Genomic DNA, 17,154 nt, shown 5'->3' on the forward strand with positions numbered 1-17,154 from the left:
AAAACAACAACAACTGGGTATATCATGCGAATATGTTGAATTTTGATGCCAATTGTGATATGGAATATTTCAAGTGATGCTTGATCAAGGACGAACTACCAGGATACATCAAATTTGAGACCCGCTTTTCAGTGACACATGTATCGGGCACTTTTTTCAACTCGAATCTGTCCTCCAACCATGTCAATGCCGCTGGCACTCCCGCAAATGCTTCCACCATATGATTATAACTTAAATCTTCAGCAAATTCTAGCTTGGCTCCTTGCTTACACCACTGATTGACCAATTTGTAGATTTCACTTATCGGCGACATTTCATTCAACGTTGAATGAAATATAAAAATTGGCATACTTGGTGCTTTTTTGCCCAAGAGGCTGTTTTTGCTGAAATAATATTGGATGATTCCGTTTTGCGAAAAGTTTCTATACACGTCAACGTTGAATTTGGATCCAAAGTAGTGGATTGCTGCAGACACCAAGCAGTAATTTCTCAAATTTAGCCCATATGTGTGAATTACATGTCTGAACCGAGGATATTCATTCCCCATCCCATTCAAAATATTCACCACTAGTCCAGCATATGGTCCACCATCAACAGTATCAACCAATGCGCTAATATTGGCTATAGTGCCTCCCAAGGCAGCGCCAACTATCTTCAACTCTGGCGCGTATTGCGGGTGAAGTATTGCCGTCCACGCCGAGGCCAATGCACCACCAGAGTAACCCAACATTGCGAAACGAGCGTCTTTGCCAATGAATGTTCCAGCTGCTCTCATGGCATTCATGACTGAAAATGCAGATATCTTGGCCACGGGGAATGACAGCTGGGGACCCTCGTAGTCAGCAATTAGAACAAACCATCCTTTAGATAACGCCATTGAAATGTATGCAAGCTCTGCTTGAATTTGAAATGTTTGGAATGAACCAGAAAGAATTGCGTACGAAGGACGGCAATCGCCACTGGCTGAGTTTTCAAAAGCTTGATACGCCAATATCTTAGTAGAGTCTGCGTCTGAGTCTGGGGGCTCAAGTATTGTTGCTGAAATTGCGTTTGGATTGCCAAAGGAGTCTTCAGATCGTATGAGAAGTTGCCATGATATAGCATTAACCGGTGCTAGGTAGGTACGAATTGGAGCGGGCGGCTGTCTAACCCTTAGTATCTCCCCCAATCGAGTGCTTTCGTATCCCTCTGGTGGATTATAAAAGACGTCCAAGTGAGGAGGTTTTAGGGCTATCGACGACTCAAGTGCGATTATCAACAACCACAAGCGAACAATCATTGAAAGCAGAGCTTCACCTTTTATTTTGTATAATGACGGTGGAAATTTGCATTATTTGATTCAGTATATATGTATACGTGTGTATATGTATGGTATAACAAAAAAAAAAATAAAAAAGAAAATGGCAGCAGTACACTACAATTGGGATCGCTGTATTCATGGACGCTGTCATTAATCAGGGTGTCTCATATTAAAAGTAAACTATAAGATCAGTGACATGTGTGCCATTGACATTGTGTAATGTGTGGGAATGTTCTTTTTGACATGCCATTCGTAGTTAGTCTATAGGGTGGAGGTGGTAGCACCAGTATATTCAGACAGAGAAAGAGACAGGCAGAGAAAATTCTTCTTCTTCTTCTGAGTTTGAAAGCGAGTGAAAAAAAAAAAAAAAATTTCTTACCCATAGTGAAAAATAAGAGTCCACTTTGCAGTTGTCATTCAAGCACAGTCGAATTTAACTAGTTAAGCAGTTTCAAGGCATCAGTCAAAGAGTAAAAGATCACAACAATCAATCAATACAACCCACTAGAAAAAGGAGAGGAGAAACTTTTACAATGTTTTCAAGATCACGCAGAGCTCACGACCATATTGCAAATGAAAATTTGGACCAGTCTAGTACCTCATCGTACGCTGGCTCAAACAACAATGGCAATTCCGGAAAACACCACTACAATGGCTATGGCAGCAATCTGTATAATGGTCACCTGAACAACCACCACCATAATCACTATGGTAATGGGAATCAGATTAAAAACATTCAGGAGAACAAGAATGGCAAGCCGTACACTATGGATGAAGTGTTTCAAGTATGGTACGATAATCGTGAAAAGATTTTGAACTCGGAAGTCAAGACGGATGGGAATGAAAACTATAAAGTGTCAAAGCCGGAGCCTATCTACCACTTGACTTTACAGGAGCAATTTGAAAAGAATCAAAGCTCGAATTCTGAGGGTCATCTGGAGAATGTCATTGGTGATGGTCGACAAGCAAATTTTGGCTTTCAAGGAGGTGCGAATGGAAGGGGATTTGATGAGGGGGACTTTTCAAAACCATCAATAGGTGGAAGCGATGAGGTGACCGATTCTTTGCATAATTTGAACTTGTCAGGTCTGGCCAATCAAAAACCGAGCCAGATCCCTTTTTCCGCAGACCCGTTTAGCCTTGAAAGAACATCTAGCTTTCAAGGTGGATTTGGGAGTAAGAGCTCTGCCAGTTCAGCATTAGCAGCGGATCTTCCTCCTGGCTTGCCGCAACCAGCACTGCTCATTTCATCGGACAAGCTTGAATGGTTGTATATCGACCCTTCTGGAAACGAACAGGGCCCATTCAACGGTGATATGATGCAGGAATGGTTTACTGGTGGATATTTGGATCTTGACTTGAAAATCAGAAGAAAAGAGGAGCAAGAATTCAAACCGTTGAAAAATTTGTGTGAAGCTGTGCAAAATTACGTTCAACCTTTCAAAGTGTCACTACCAGATTTGAATAAAAATGAAACCGATTTTGGAAAGAACAGACAGTCGTTGCACAACTCGATTCGATTGCCCTCTTCGTCTCTACCACAGTCTATATTTGCTGGAGATTTTATCAACTCGCCTGTCAACGAGTCGTCATTTTCAGCAAATATTAACCTGCCAATGGGGAACTTAAGCAGTTTGAATAGTGGACTCCAAAGTAGTAGTGGTGTTGGTGGTGGTGGTGGTGCAAGCTACGCAGGAATGGATAACTTTAATCCACTGCCAGCCACATCAGTACCATCGCACGATAACTTTGATCCAAACTTCAACTTGCCTTCCATGCCGTCTTTACTTCAGCAACAAATTCAGCACCAACAGCAACCTGGACTCTCTAGAAATAACAGTGGCTGGGGCATTGATACAAGTTCATCACTTGTTGGCCAGGTTTCAGGTCCAGCTTCTGCAACCGGTTCTAATGCAGGAACTTTTGGAATTGGAAATGCTTCAATGAGCCACCCAGCACCTGTTTCTCCTTGGGTTTCGAGCACTGTTCTTGGCCAATCAGTCTCTCGAATCAACTCACCTTTCGCATCAGCTGTAGGTGGTACTGCACATGCATCTGGCGAGAACATTGAGACAAGAAACGACTCCTTGACAGGGAACAACGACGAAGATACAAATGAAAGTTTGGTCATGAACTCGGTAGTTACTGATATCTTGCAAGATGATATCGAGAAGCCTAGTCCTGAGTTTGCACATCCTGTGTCGGAGGAACCTGCTCCTTCGGCAACTTCGAAGCATGCTGTTGGGTTGGAGACAGAGAAAGCGGTTGACTCCAAGACGGAAACTGTGAAAGAGGGAGAGGAAGAGGTTACAGCTCCACCCACCAGAACTGTTGATTTGAAACCTTCAAAACCACAAGCTTTGGCTCCCTGGGCAGCAGAGACAAAGACGGGGGATGCAAAAGACTCAGGTTTGTCATTAAAAGAGATTCAAAAGAAGGAGGCTAAGAAGTTTGAGCAGCAAAAGAAATTGCAAGGCAAATTGAAAGCTGAGCAAGCGCAGAAGGCATGGGCTGCCACTGCAGCTTTGGAAAAAGCAGCCGCTGCTGAGCAAGAAAAGAAGAAGGCACAATTGCCAGCGACATGGAATATTGCTTCTGAGGCAACCCCTGTTGTAAAGTCATTGGCTGAAATACAAAAAGAAGAGGCCGAACTTGCCAAGGCAAAGGCTAAAGCAGCAGCAGCAGCAGCAGCCCAAGCCCAAGCACAATCACAAGCAGCACAATTGTCTGCAACCACTCCAATTGCCTCCAGTTTTGCTCCTAGTGTGTCATTTGCCAGTGCATTGGCAAATGCAGCACCAAAGGAGGACACCACAGCATGGACTACCGTCGCCTCATCCAAAAAGCAACCAACAAAGAAACCAACTGCTTCCACCACTTCCACTGGAGTCCCCACATCCAAGATCACACCCCAGTTGTTGCGTAGTGTATCTGCGGCAAAGACGACTACACCCAGTGTCAATATGCAAGCAGTCAGAGAAGAGTTTTTAGTTTGGGCCAGATCGCAAATGACCAATCTTTACCCATCAGTGTCCAAAAATGATTTGTTGGAGATGTTCATCACCATGCCCTGCAATTCCCCTGACACTCAACAATTGATTGCGGAAACCATTTATGCATCAAGTACCACCATGGATGGAAGAAGATTCGCTCAAGAGTTTATCAAGAGAAAAGCCAAGGCTGACCACACTTTGGGAGGTGAGGCTGCTAAGGATTTCACTAGCTGGTCAGCAGCTATCATTTCCAGTGCTGACAAGGTTCCAGTTGTTGACGAAGATGGATGGAGTACTAGTGTGAAGCCAAAGAAAAAGAATGCCTCCAGAAAGTAGGGTATATAGTGAAATTACAAGTGGGGGCGAACAAATGAGTCAAACTATAAGAATTTTTTACGATGCAGGTTATATTGCATTGAGTGTATATCTATTCAAAGACCTAATCTCTTTTCCATCTCACTGTGCATATCCATGACATTGTTACCATTTTGGTGTAACCCGTTAGGATACACATCTTCCCAATCCAAGCTGGTATCCTTGCCCAACAACACATCCTTATGCATTGGATCACTGCCTCCTAGAACTTGAGGCTTAAAATCAGTATTTTCAACAATTGACAATTCCATCGTTCTCTTGATTGGCTCACCGGCACCAAATACACGCCTATAAGTCTCAAATCTCGTGTCTTGTTGCGTTTGCTCCCAATTGTTTACTCGTGATTGCAATGGATGGAGGTTGTTGATTTTGGATGATATGTTCACTGGTCCTGATTGGGTGTGTAAGGTTTCTGACAATGATGGAGCATTCTTGGATGCTTCATTGAAGTGGGTGGATGAGACTTCAGATTCCCTGGAGTCTGAGGGAATTATTCTTAACGACTAGAAAGTTGAGGGGACTGTTAGTATAATTGTACTGCTAAGTGTACCTTGTTTCAGTATACGTACCATTGCCGGTGATCTATGGCTGTAAACTCTCAATGGCAAAATTGAATTCACGTCAACTCCCATTCTATGATTTTTTATTATTTTTTTTTTTCCTTCCTCTCTCTTAGATGAATTTTATACAAACGCACACGACTTATGGACTACTAACATTTATTACGTCGTGAGATTAATGCTATGCTTTGTCTGCAGTGTCTTGTTGGGAGAGGTCACTGAAGAAGTGAAGAGGCTGCTCCTTCATAAGTCAGAACTTTGGACTTACGAATAGGAGGGAAAGACCTGCGTGCAACAAGAGACTCGCTTGGTTGCAAAAATCCTGTTTTTGTGTAATAGTGCATTTACTGTACCAATTGAACAATTGCTGAATAAACACTACCAAGGTGGATGTAACTCCAGTTAGTATGGAAGTCCATGAAGATAAAGAAGTTTGTCGTTTGCATTCTCCTTCCTTTCAGTATCATAACATCAGTAGCAAAATTATGTTATGATACTGATGCCTAGAGTCCATGAGAATTGACAGGCCAAGTGATCATCGTGCGGTGTGCCACAGGGCATTTCTTGTGCAACTTATATATATCGGACGAGTTCAACTCCATCAAGAGACCGCCAACTGTCAATTAGCCATCTCTAGTGAAGTTACCCTGCTTCTCTGTCTGCACTCAACGCTACCAAATATCTTCCCAAAAGAAAAAAAAAAAAAAAAAAAAAGAAAATTCATTTCTCAGCTGTAATTCATCTCCATCTCAGATATATCACACCACAGTACAACCGTAATAGCCATGGCTTCAGTATGCGCAGCTCCACAGTGTGGTAAAGAAACAGACTCAATGTTGAAATGTCCAGTCTGCTTACAAGCGGGTATATCAAGTGTGTTTTGCGACCAAAACTGTTTCCGTTCAAGTTATTCAATCCACAAGGCCATCCACAAATCGGATGATGGAGAGGAAACGTATATTCCATTCCCAAACTTTTCATATACTGGTGATTTGAGGCCACACTACCCTTTGAGTCCAAGAAGGTCCATCCCTAAACATATCAAATTACCCGATTATGCTCAACATGGAAAACCCATTAGTGAAATCAAGAATGATCGCATTGGTAAAATACCCGTTTTGACTCCGAAAGAGATTACCAAGATTCGGAAAGTTAGTCAGGTGGCTAGGGAAATTTTGGATATAACTGCCAGTCATATTGCGCCGGGAATCACCACTGATGAGTTGGATGAGATTTTGCACAAGGAGTGTATCAAGAGAAATGCATATCCATCACCTTTAAACTACTACAACTTCCCCAAATCATTGTGTACTTCAATCAATGAAGTTATTTGTCATGGTATTCCAGACAAGACCAAATTGAAAGACGGCGACATTGTCAATTTGGATGTCACGATATATTACATGGGGTTCCATTCCGATTTGAATGAAACTTATTACGTGGGAGATAAAGCCAAGAGCGATCCTGATACTGTGCGCTTAGTTGAAACCACACGAGAATGTCTTGATTTAGCTATCCAAGCAGTGAAACCAGGGGTGGCATTTAGAGAATTGGGAAATATTATTGAAAAACACGCTTCGGAAAATAACTGCTCAGTGGTGCGTACATATTGTGGACATGGGTGTGGTACTTTGTTCCATTGTCAACCAAACATCCCTCATTATGCCAAAAACAAGGCTATTGGAATTATCAAGCCGGGTCAAGTGTTTACTATTGAACCTATGCTCAATTTGGGTACTTATAAGGATTGCACCTGGCCTGATAAATGGACGTCAACTACACAAGATGGAAAGAGATCTGCCCAATTTGAACACATGTTGTTGGTTACTGAAGATGGAGTGGAAGTGTTGACCGCTAGAAATGAAAAGTCGCCAGGCGGACCAATACCTAGAATTTCAGAGTAAAATACACATTGTAAATAAAAGTGACGATTTGCACAATTTTATAGAATCTCTTTATCACTGATTAAAATATCAAGTAGTGTGTTTTGAATCTTGTTAAGTGATGATTCAAGCACTTGCAACTTCTTTTTGAATGAGTAGTTCCCCTTCAGGTTAACAGCATCATCGAAAGCACCATGGTGTATGGATATCCCAGGGTAATACGCAGTGAGGATAATATATTGTTCATGTAAGTCTTTTAAAAAATTGTAATTCTGCAATGTTTTCGTCATTTGAAATTCACCAGACGTGTCAGATGATTGCAGAATCACCATTCTCATAATTTCACCAGTACAATCAAACAACCCCATCACGTAGTCCGATTTGTCGATAAACTCAACAGGGGAGATAGAGGGAGTAGGTAGTTGTATATCTGGATGTAACAAGTATTTCACAACGACGTCTACTTGCCCGTCCGCCACTAAGTTGATCAATTGAGAAAACAATGCATACTTGATCAATTCTCCTGTTTTCTTGTAGTATGCAAAGGTGCAAAACTCAATCAATTCTTCAACAGCACCCAGAATTGAGCCTCGTAGATGATAATTGTTCACATATATATCGTCATCCTTGCGTAGATGCTCACTAATCACTTTCAAGTATTGCGACAACTCTTTGGTTACAATGTCATCCAGGACTGATCTGTGTAGCGTGAAAATTGCCTTTTTGGAGTAGCTCGTTATTTCACGACACGACCGAATTACCGTCTCTCTTTCATCTTGTTTTACTCGTAGATGATCCCTAGCAGGAATAAAGATTTGTTCTTCTATACTCATTGCTAAATTGACGCGTAATAAGGTTTACCATACACTCCGTCTATATTGGAATTTTCTTCGATGCAGTTCCATTTCATGCGTGAAAAAGAGAGAGAAAAAAAAAAAAAAAAAAAAAAAAAAAAAAAAAAAAAAAAAAAAAAAAAAAAAAAGAAAAAAAAAAAAAAACAAAAAAAAAAAAATTGTAAAGAAGTTGTCACGACAACAGGACTCCCTTCATTCAGCAATGTCTTCATCAATTCAACTACTTAACCCTAAGGCCGAGTCATTCAGAAGGGCACAGGCACTACAAGTCAACATCAATGCCGCACAAGGCTTACAGCTGGTGCTAGCATCAAACTTGGGACCTAAAGGAACTTTGAAATTGTTAGTTGATGGATCCGGAGCTTTGAAATTGACCAAAGATGGGAAAGTGTTGCTCAATGAAATGCAGATTCAGCACCCCACTGCAGTGATGATTGCTCGTGCGGCTACTGCCCAGGACGAAATCACCGGGGATGGAACTACCACGGTGGTTTTATTGGTTGGCGAATTGTTGAAACAAGCAGAGAGATTTATTAGTGAAGGCATACACCCCAGAGTCATTGTTGATGGGTTTGATGTTGCTCGTGAGGAGAGTTTGAGGTACTTGGACGAGTTCAAGACCAAGATTGAGACATTTGATCGTGAATTTTTGTTGCAAATTGCTAGAAGTTCGTTGATTACTAAAGTTAACAATGACTTGGCTGACGTGTTGACACCAATTGTTACTGATGCAGTGTTGACGGTCAAGCACGATGACCAACCTTTGGACTTGCATATGATTGAGATTATAACTATGCAGCACGGCCACTCAAAAGAGACTGAATTGATCAAGGGTCTTGTTTTGGATCATGGGGCACGCCACCCTGATATGCCTAGAAGAGTAGAAAATGCTCATATTTTGATCTTGAACGTGTCATTAGAGTACGAAAAGACTGAAGTCAACTCAGGTTTCTTTTACTCCTCTGCCGAGCAACGAGACAAGTTGGTTGCATCAGAACGTAAATTTGTTGATGAGAAGTTGAAAAAGATTATTGACTTGAAGAACCAAGTTTGCGGCGATTCGTTAAATTCGGATCAAGGATTCGTTATAATAAACCAAAAGGGAATAGATCCTATGTCGTTGGACGTTTTGGCCAAGAATGGAATATTAGCGTTGAGAAGAGCCAAGAGAAGAAATATGGAGAGATTGCAATTGGTGTGTGGAGGTGAAGCGCAAAACTCAGTCGATGATTTAATTCCACAAGTGTTGGGATATTCAGGATTGGTTTATGAAAACAGCATAGGTGAAGATAAATTCACTTATGTGACGGAGAACAAAGACCCTCGCGCATCCACAATTTTGATAAAGGGATCGAATTCCCACACATTGCAACAGACGAAAGATGCCGTTAGAGATGGGTTGAGATCGGTGGCCAATGTGATAAAAGACAAGAGTGTTATTCCTGGAGCCGGGGCCTTTTGGATGAGCTGTAATAGCCATTTACTTCAAGACAAAAAGATATTGAAGGGTAAGAATAAACCAGGTATTCAAGCGTTTGCTGAGTCACTATTGGTGGTCCCCAAGACCTTGTCAGCAAATGCTGGTTTGGATCAATTGGAAACTATATCCACATGCCAGGACGATATACTTGATGGGCACGTTGTTGGAGTCGATTTGAAAACCGGCGAGCCTTTGGATCCAACAGTGGAGGGTATCTGGGATTCGTATAGAGTTGTGAGAAATGCCATAAGTTCAGCCACTGGTATTGCATCTAATTTGTTGTTGTGTGATGAGTTGTTGAAAGCAGGTAGATCGAGTTTGAAGGAAGGAGGCGGCGGCGCCGGAGGTCCACAAGCTCCAGGCGGAATGCCTGCAGGTATGCCACCAATGGGCGCACCAGGAATGATGTAAAAATATAATTTGGGTGGAGTACACTGGGCAAACACTTGTTGAGAGAGCGGAGTGGAGTGTATGTTAAACTTTAAAGTTTGATTTAGTAAGAGATGGGGAAGATATAGACGTGTCTGCATTTACGTAAATAGTGAAAGCTTGGCAAGACAAGACTAATACGCATTGTAGGGCACTGCGGATGTAGTAAATATAACCATTGCATATAGCCCTAAAACATCCCGAATAAAGCTTGGCACTTGAATGAAGCTGTAATGAACAAAAACATTGAAAATTTTGCAGCAAGCAAAACAAAGGGGAGAGTTAAAAAATTCAGTGGACTCTGTATCAATTCGCGATAGATATCAACATAGGTGCCAAACAAGGCAACTGTTAAAGTCTTTGAACTCTCTTTACAATCTATTATCGAATCTCCTCTAAATTGATCGCTTTGAAAACGTTTCTTTGTTTAGCTTTAACGCCTAGCTCGCCGTGCCTTTTTTATTTTATTTTTTTTTTTGCCAGACCTACCTGAATTTCCAGTACATGCGCGGAGTTAATGGATTATGTTGTGTTCTAGATCCGAGCTCACCAAATCCATCAGTATCAGTCTTAGTTTGTGCTTCCGGGGAATGTTGTTTGGGTGATGTTTGATTTTCACTCTCACAAAAGGTCTAGCCTCTCTCCCTTGACGTCTTTTTTGTGTCTCAGTTAGATTGAAAGCAATTTACTTGTTGTGCCAGTATAGCTAGCTTCTTAACTCTAATTTTAACATGCTCTGCATGTGCATTTCCTTTTGTTCGATATTGATGAATCCGGATCAAATCTTGTAAAAACAAAGTTTCCGGAAACTCATAAGTTGTGGTTCACGCATTCTATGCTCACAAACATTTACAACTATTTTCAAAAACTTGGGTGAGTGTGACTTGTTCCGAGCGTACAATTCCCCCCGAGTTGAAGAAAAAGAAACCCCAGCAGAGTAGTTTTCCGTGCAGCGTGATTCAAGTAATGTAGCGGAAGATAATAGGATTTAATATATCAAGGCGGATAAAAAACCAAAGTGTTACAAAACCAGGAGAATTGCACATTGGAAATATGGTCTGGATCCTACCTTATGAAACTTTCAAGTGCATTGACGAGGGAGACAATAATAGAATTGGCACGCCTTAGTGGGACTTCACTTGTACTGGAGATGTCCAATCTAATACGTTGAAGCCAGTTCAACTATACGAAGTGATTGCATTGCTTTAATACGGTTTGTCAAACCCTCGAGACCCTTTTGAACATTAGCACAAACGTTGGGGTAGTTCGTCGGCTAAATGGGAAAACCAAGATATAGCAAAAGCATATCATGTATAAATAAGGTAATGAGGTTTGAGGCGTGTGGCGGTAATAGACGAGGAAGAACACTTTCAGCCACTTGTTTTCAGTCGCCGATCTAGATCTTCCATGATCAATAATTTAAGAGTGGGGTATGCCAAAAGATTTAGACTCATAACCGAAATACAAAAAAAATTGAAAAGCAGTGTTGGAATAAGAAGGGAATTGTGTAAGCACTTGTTTGTGTGCTTTTGTAACTGGGATGGGATGCTTTTAGTTCATTGTACATAGGCACGAATGCAGATGCCTTAACAAACATAAAAAGAAAACAAGGAAATAGGAACATGAAGACTTGCATATGTATTGTTATTGTTGTTGTTGTTGTTGTTGCTCTTCTTCTGTCCTTATTAATAGCTGCTAACCGCACTCTAAGAATAGAACTCTTTGCTTCTTTCTGGCTTTTTTTTTTTTTTTTTTTTTTTTTTGTTTAGTTTTGTTTTTTTTTTTTTTTTGTTNTTTTTTTTTTTTTTTTTTTTTTTTTTTTTTTTTTTTTTTTTTTTTTTTTTTTTTTTTTGGCGTTAATGCTTTCTTCAGTTACATATCTCAGTGAAACAATCAAGTAGTATGTTTGTGTTTCATACATTTTACGAAGTCGTTGAGAATGTAAAAGTAGCCAAGGCTCTGCTTGGCTTCAAACTGGTACGCGGAGATAACGTTGGGCGGAGTATGCTTCTGGAACTGCTCTTAGTTGTTTCAAAGTCAAGGAAAAGGCGACACAATTGGAATTAAAAAAGATCCTCACCGATCAGATCCCCCACTCGATCTTTATGCTCTCCTTTTTTTTTTTTTTTTTTATTTTTTATTTTTTATTTTTTATTTTTTATTTTTTATTTTTTATTTCTCCGTCAACCTCATCTAATTACACAAAGACAAGGTTTAAAATTATTTAAACCTCAGATTTTAAACGCCTTGAGTTTTACGGATAATGGAATGGGGAAAAATTATAGGATATTATGCGTAATCTATTATTGTAGATCCTAAATGGTTGACTTTTAGGCCGGTTGAACACAGAGCCGATTCAGTATTCGAATGGGCTTACACTTTACCGTCAGAGTACTCGTCCTTCAATATAGAACGAAGTGCCACAAAGTGGCCTTGTTTGCTCATTTACAAAAGAGCTGCAGAGATGAGAGAAGAAAGCAAAGAAGAAGTGGTACCACCACTGTCATCGGCATTGACAGGGAAGGAGAAGAATGAAATTTTACTCTGCCGTGCAAAGTTACTCAAAAAGAGATGAGAAGTAAGATTAAACGAATTCGATACGAAGGTTTGATTTCAAACAAAAAAGAGCTGCTATTAGAGAAAGAGACTAAACCGGCTTCTGCAATGGTTTATTTACTCATCGAAGCTTCCCTGCTTCCCAGTACCTTGTGGTTGCACCGTCTCATCAAACGTCACAACGTCTTTTCCAATCACGGTGCACGTGCTATTCAAAATGCAATAGATCGATTAATACTCTCACAAAGTTGTTGCTATGGCATCAAAAGTCAGTCTGTATTGTTGGTGAAGTAAACACAAAGACACTATTAGAGCTTGTACTTCAAAGGCTGCCAAACGTTTGTATTTGATAACGACCATGTTTTTGAAGTAAAAAACAAAATTTTACTCTTTGGAAAGTTGTGCATGACGGCAACGATACAGGTGAAGAGAGATCTAGGGAAAGGGAGGGGGAAAGAAGCAATCCAAACAAAAAATAATAATAAAAAAACGGAGGGAGGGGGAAAGGGAGGGCGGCAAAGATCAAAACCACAATATGTCAACAGCCACTCTCGCTTGATACTTGGTCGTTCTTTCTGTTTGCTTCCCCCCCTTAGTGATTTAGTTCTCCCTTTGAGACTTTACTTTAATTTATTGTACACCAAACATATTTACGAGAAACTTTTGGAGGATAGAGGGGAAAAACCACAAGCTGCAGGCAGCAAGCAGTTGCAGAAAAGCACGAGTAAACAAATCAATGAATAAGAAACAATTAGACGAACCAAGGTTCATAACCATTTCGTAGTGCTCTTCGCATATCCGGGAACTGTTTAACTCCGGCATTTTAACTTTTGAATATTTCATGTCAATCTATTAAATTGAAGGATATGTTCCAAAAGATGAATTAGTTTGTTGCGTGGCTCAAAAGTAAGAGCGAATTGGCTTACACAAGAGCGAGATATAATAAGGTGGAATTCTGCTTTGTGTTTGATAGAGACACTATATTATACTATGTTATATGTGAGATTGTACAGCAATATCGAGAATGAGGAGGATGATTGCATATTTCCTTAAGAGAGAAGAGAAAATTAGAGGTAGGGAGAGCAACGCAAGGCGGTAGAGCGTGAGTATCTATTGTTAGCGTATTGTGTATTGCCAGAAGCTGATTGTTACTACTGCACATTGTGCATAAGGAATTTTAGGGGAGGGGCAAATGGTGTATGCATAATGGGGAAACAGGGTATAGATTTCCTTTACCGTAAGGGAGGACAAAGCAGACTTAAGTGTTAGAATAAAAAGGGGCAATAAAACTTTAAGCACATGAGAGCCAATTGAATTGAGTAGCCACTAAAAAGGACGAGTATATCAATCTCTGTTAAAAGAGCATGTCTTTTAAGTGTATGTGTACGTTGGCTAATAATAAAATTTTATATGTTTCTGCCATGTTTGTGTAATATATGCACAATGTGTGATGTATTGCTTTATGCAGGAGATACTATCCTTAGAAAGAAGAAAACATTATATGCAGTACACATAAAGCAAATTTCCACATTTTGTCAACCCCAATGAACTTAACCAAAGAAATTTCTGAGATTGGGAATCAAGGCGTGGTATCGAGGGCAATTTAAGAAAATTGGAAACACTTGAACGACACACGCAATATGTTGATAAGGTTGGTGTCAAATGGATGCTTGAGAAAACTATTCTTCAAATTTCCAAACTTGGCAATTTGGAAGAGTATGTAGACGTGCGCCACATACGATGTAAGACATTCTATTTTTTCTCTTTTCTTTTGTTTTTTTGCAACACTTTTGCTTCACCTATGAGGATCAAGTCAAGGAAGAGACACGTCAACTGTGTTGTGACCATACGTACAAAAGCTATCAGTATTTACCCACTAGTTGTTATAATACACTGCGAGGTGGACTCATTGCTAGACTCATGTAGCTCATGATTGAAAGAACGAGGTTGAGAGTTACGAGATAAAACCTTGGCAGCACTACAAAATTACACACAGTTGTCACCAATGCACCATCGAATCATGTCTACACATTTTGCAGTGGTACTTAGATAGTAAACCTTTGTGAAGAAGGCGATATTCATGGAAGAGCAAGTTAGATCACTCTTGAATTGTGCTGTGCTGTCCGGCAGGAGAAGACAAGCGTATTAATCATGTCTAATTTTCCCTCTCCTTCACTGGCAGAAAGGAAGTTGCATCTTGACTCACAGATATTCGGTACTAGCTTCTATATCGCAAGGCTCTAGGTTGTATCCGGCAAAGGCGGTGGTACATCACTTGAATGTAATTTGAACTGTGATAGAAGGTTGCCTTTGAGCACAAAATAGAGTCTCAGTAGAAAGAACAAAAGTTCAAAATGCAGCGAGTGTTCTTTTCTCATTTTGAGCACTATGCACGACAAACAATTTACATTTCTTTTGTCCCACATTTACTATTTCTACTGCGTGAGAGGAAATATAATAAAATAAAATTAAAGCAAAGAAGCACAAACCTGTTTAGAATTTTTTTTTATACATCAGTTGGCAATAATAACAAAGATCACCAAAGTATGCACAATTTGTGGAAATTAACAATAAGTTGATCTGCATCTTTACATGTATTAAACCGAGTCGCCCTTTTCATCTTCACTGAATAATACAGCAGATTCCACTTCCAATCACAAAAAAGGAAATAAAATATAAACACAACTACAAAGTGAAACCTTGTCTCTTTGTTAGTTTTTTTCTTTTTGAGCCGTATATTTATATTTAAATATATATATATGTAAGGACGTCTTGACTGAAACTTTTTGCTTGTTTTCTCTTCTCCAATCTAAGTTTGCAGAAAAACCTTAAACGACGGGATCAAGAGTCGAAAGAGAACAAAAAAAAGAAAAAAGCACAGACAGTCAACTTATACATTTGGGCTTACACTGCTGACATTTGACAATCAGAAACTTAAAGTGAAGATCGGATTTAATTAGCCACAATCTCCGCAAGATTTTCTAAGTTACACCATATTCATCACCATACCCATATAGTGTAGTCCCGACTCCACCAGACCAAGAACGTTCCTTTGCTTTGTCCTCTTGGGTGCATTTTCAATTACACTTTTCAAACACGAAAGCTTATAACGAAGGAAATCTTTTCTTTTTTTTTTTTTTTTTTTTTTTTTTTTTTTTTTTTTTTGACTTATCTTTTGAAACCTTATTTTCAAATTCAGCGAAGGGATTAGATTGCACTCAACTTTTCTATTTGGCGTTTATTTTTTAATTTTTTCACCAAAACAGTTGCACATTTTCTAGCTTCACTACTACCCTTTTCTCGCATCCCCTTGTGCATTTGTGACTAGATTATTATTTTTTTTGAATTTTTGGCAATTGCAAACATGAGTACAGCATCGATAGGCACTAAGAAACGGCAACGTCGTCAACCAAAACAGGAACGAGAAAAACAACAACCACAGCAAAATCCAAATCAGTCATCGCCTTCGCATTATAACGAGACCCCGCGTGTCGCCGGTAGCGGTTTCTCGTACCCCCCTGCAAATGTAAATGGTGGTGCAGGCATCCCCTCTTATTCGCATTTGCAGGAGAGGAAACCATCAGCTTCATATGTACCAACATCGAGTAATCCAGCGGATGCAGAGAGGTTGCAGCAGGGACAAAAGTTCAAGATTGAACCTCAGCATGGACATCATCCACCTGTTTACCATCAATATCCTCCTCAACCAGCCTATCTTTCGCAAGATATATTTCATCCTAGTCAGCAACAACAGCAACAGCCTTCTCGTCCAGGCATGGTGAGTCACCCTAGTCAGCCGCACCCGGGTCAAGACCCCAATTACCCACCAGGTGCAGGACCAAATGCGGACCCTCAAAGACAGGGACAACCACCTCAACAATGGACCCCATACCCTCCCAATCCCAACCCACGCTACTATCCACCGCAAGCACAGCCTTCATCAGTACAAGGTGATGACGGCCAAGTTGTACGAGTAAAGAAAAAGCCAGGAAGAAAGCCTCGAGCAAAGGAGGACTTGACAGCCGGTCATCCATACGGCAGTTCCCAGCCTAGTGGAAACAACCTGGCACCACCAACTATAACACATCCATCACCAGGCTCAATTCCTCTCCCATACCAACAAGGGACGCACATCCCACCGGCGGGCCCGACTCAAACTAAAACTCCAACTTCAGCGTCACCAAGACCCTTTGCTTCAGGAAAAGTGACAAGAAGATCACGTATGGGATGTCTTACTTGTCGTCAAAGGAAGAAGAGGTGTTGCGAATCAAGACCAAAGTGTACTGAGTGTGGCAGACTAGGGTTGAATTGTGTATGGCCAAAACCAGGTACTGAACACAAGAACAAGCCTAAGGATCAAAAAGAGGACGAAAATACTATGGAGCATGAGATTTATGGTAGAATAAAGGTGTTGAGAGGAATAGTTGAGTACAGGTCCGAATAGAGACAGACAGAAACAACGTGTGTGTGGTGAAAATTTTAGACTTTTATCAATTCAATTCTTCGACGACGAGTGAATTCATTATCGTCATTGTGTTTTTAGAATTCCAACTTTAACATTTGTATGTGTGATGTGTTACTTTGTATTCATTGTCATCTTTAGTGTATCAATTTTTTGAAAGCGTAGTCACTGTACATTTTTACACACTCCAGTAGGTTAACATATACTGCCTATTTGGGAAGTCTACAGAGTGAATTTTAATTAATTAATATTTTTTTTTTTT

At 40.3% G+C, this 17,154-nt stretch overlaps 7 protein-coding genes across 7 annotated transcripts; 4 read left to right on the forward strand and 3 right to left on the reverse strand. All coding sequences in view use genetic code 12, as the record gives it.

Annotated features, from left to right (window-relative positions):
* Positions 1 to 22: 22 nt before the first annotated feature.
* On the reverse strand, positions 23 to 1,279 carry LIP7 (Lip7p; the record flags this gene model as incomplete). The annotated part of the gene is made up of 1 exon (XM_051751800.1): positions 23 to 1,279. One exon carries the CDS (start codon positions 1,277 to 1,279, stop codon positions 23 to 25), a length of 1,257 nt encoding a protein of 418 aa, XP_051609084.1.
* Positions 1,280 to 1,833: 554 nt separating this feature from the next.
* Positions 1,834 to 4,629, forward strand: KGF57_002483 (uncharacterized protein; the record flags this gene model as incomplete). The annotated part of the gene is made up of 1 exon (XM_051751801.1): positions 1,834 to 4,629. The coding sequence occupies one exon, from the start codon at positions 1,834 to 1,836 to the stop codon at positions 4,627 to 4,629; it is 2,796 nt and encodes a 931-aa protein (XP_051609085.1).
* A 95-nt stretch (positions 4,630 to 4,724) lies between these two features.
* On the reverse strand, positions 4,725 to 5,300 carry KGF57_002484 (uncharacterized protein; the record flags this gene model as incomplete). The annotated part of the gene is made up of 2 exons (XM_051751802.1): positions 4,725 to 5,171; positions 5,238 to 5,300. 2 exons carry the CDS (start codon positions 5,298 to 5,300, stop codon positions 4,725 to 4,727), a joined length of 510 nt encoding a protein of 169 aa, XP_051609086.1.
* A 713-nt stretch (positions 5,301 to 6,013) lies between these two features.
* KGF57_002485 (methionine aminopeptidase) lies at positions 6,014 to 7,132 on the forward strand (the record flags this gene model as incomplete). Its single annotated transcript, XM_051751803.1, has 1 exon — positions 6,014 to 7,132. The coding sequence occupies one exon, from the start codon at positions 6,014 to 6,016 to the stop codon at positions 7,130 to 7,132; it is 1,119 nt and encodes a 372-aa protein (XP_051609087.1).
* Positions 7,133 to 7,170: 38 nt separating this feature from the next.
* KGF57_002486 (uncharacterized protein) lies at positions 7,171 to 7,944 on the reverse strand (the record flags this gene model as incomplete). Its single annotated transcript, XM_051751804.1, has 1 exon — positions 7,171 to 7,944. The coding sequence occupies one exon, from the start codon at positions 7,942 to 7,944 to the stop codon at positions 7,171 to 7,173; it is 774 nt and encodes a 257-aa protein (XP_051609088.1).
* A 223-nt stretch (positions 7,945 to 8,167) lies between these two features.
* CCT6 (chaperonin-containing T-complex subunit) lies at positions 8,168 to 9,856 on the forward strand (the record flags this gene model as incomplete). Its single annotated transcript, XM_051751805.1, has 1 exon — positions 8,168 to 9,856. One exon carries the CDS (start codon positions 8,168 to 8,170, stop codon positions 9,854 to 9,856), a length of 1,689 nt encoding a protein of 562 aa, XP_051609089.1.
* A 5,938-nt stretch (positions 9,857 to 15,794) lies between these two features.
* On the forward strand, positions 15,795 to 16,874 carry CZF1 (Zn(II)2Cys6 transcription factor CZRF1; the record flags this gene model as incomplete). Its single annotated transcript, XM_051751807.1, has 1 exon — positions 15,795 to 16,874. One exon carries the CDS (start codon positions 15,795 to 15,797, stop codon positions 16,872 to 16,874), a length of 1,080 nt encoding a protein of 359 aa, XP_051609090.1.
* Between the last annotated feature and the right edge of the window lie 280 nt (positions 16,875 to 17,154).

The sequence above is a fragment of the Candida theae genome, assembly GCF_024610275.1.
Source record: "Candida theae strain CBS 12239 chromosome Unknown scaffold6, whole genome shotgun sequence".
Taxonomy (NCBI): domain Eukaryota; kingdom Fungi; phylum Ascomycota; class Pichiomycetes; order Serinales; family Debaryomycetaceae; genus Lodderomyces; species Lodderomyces theae.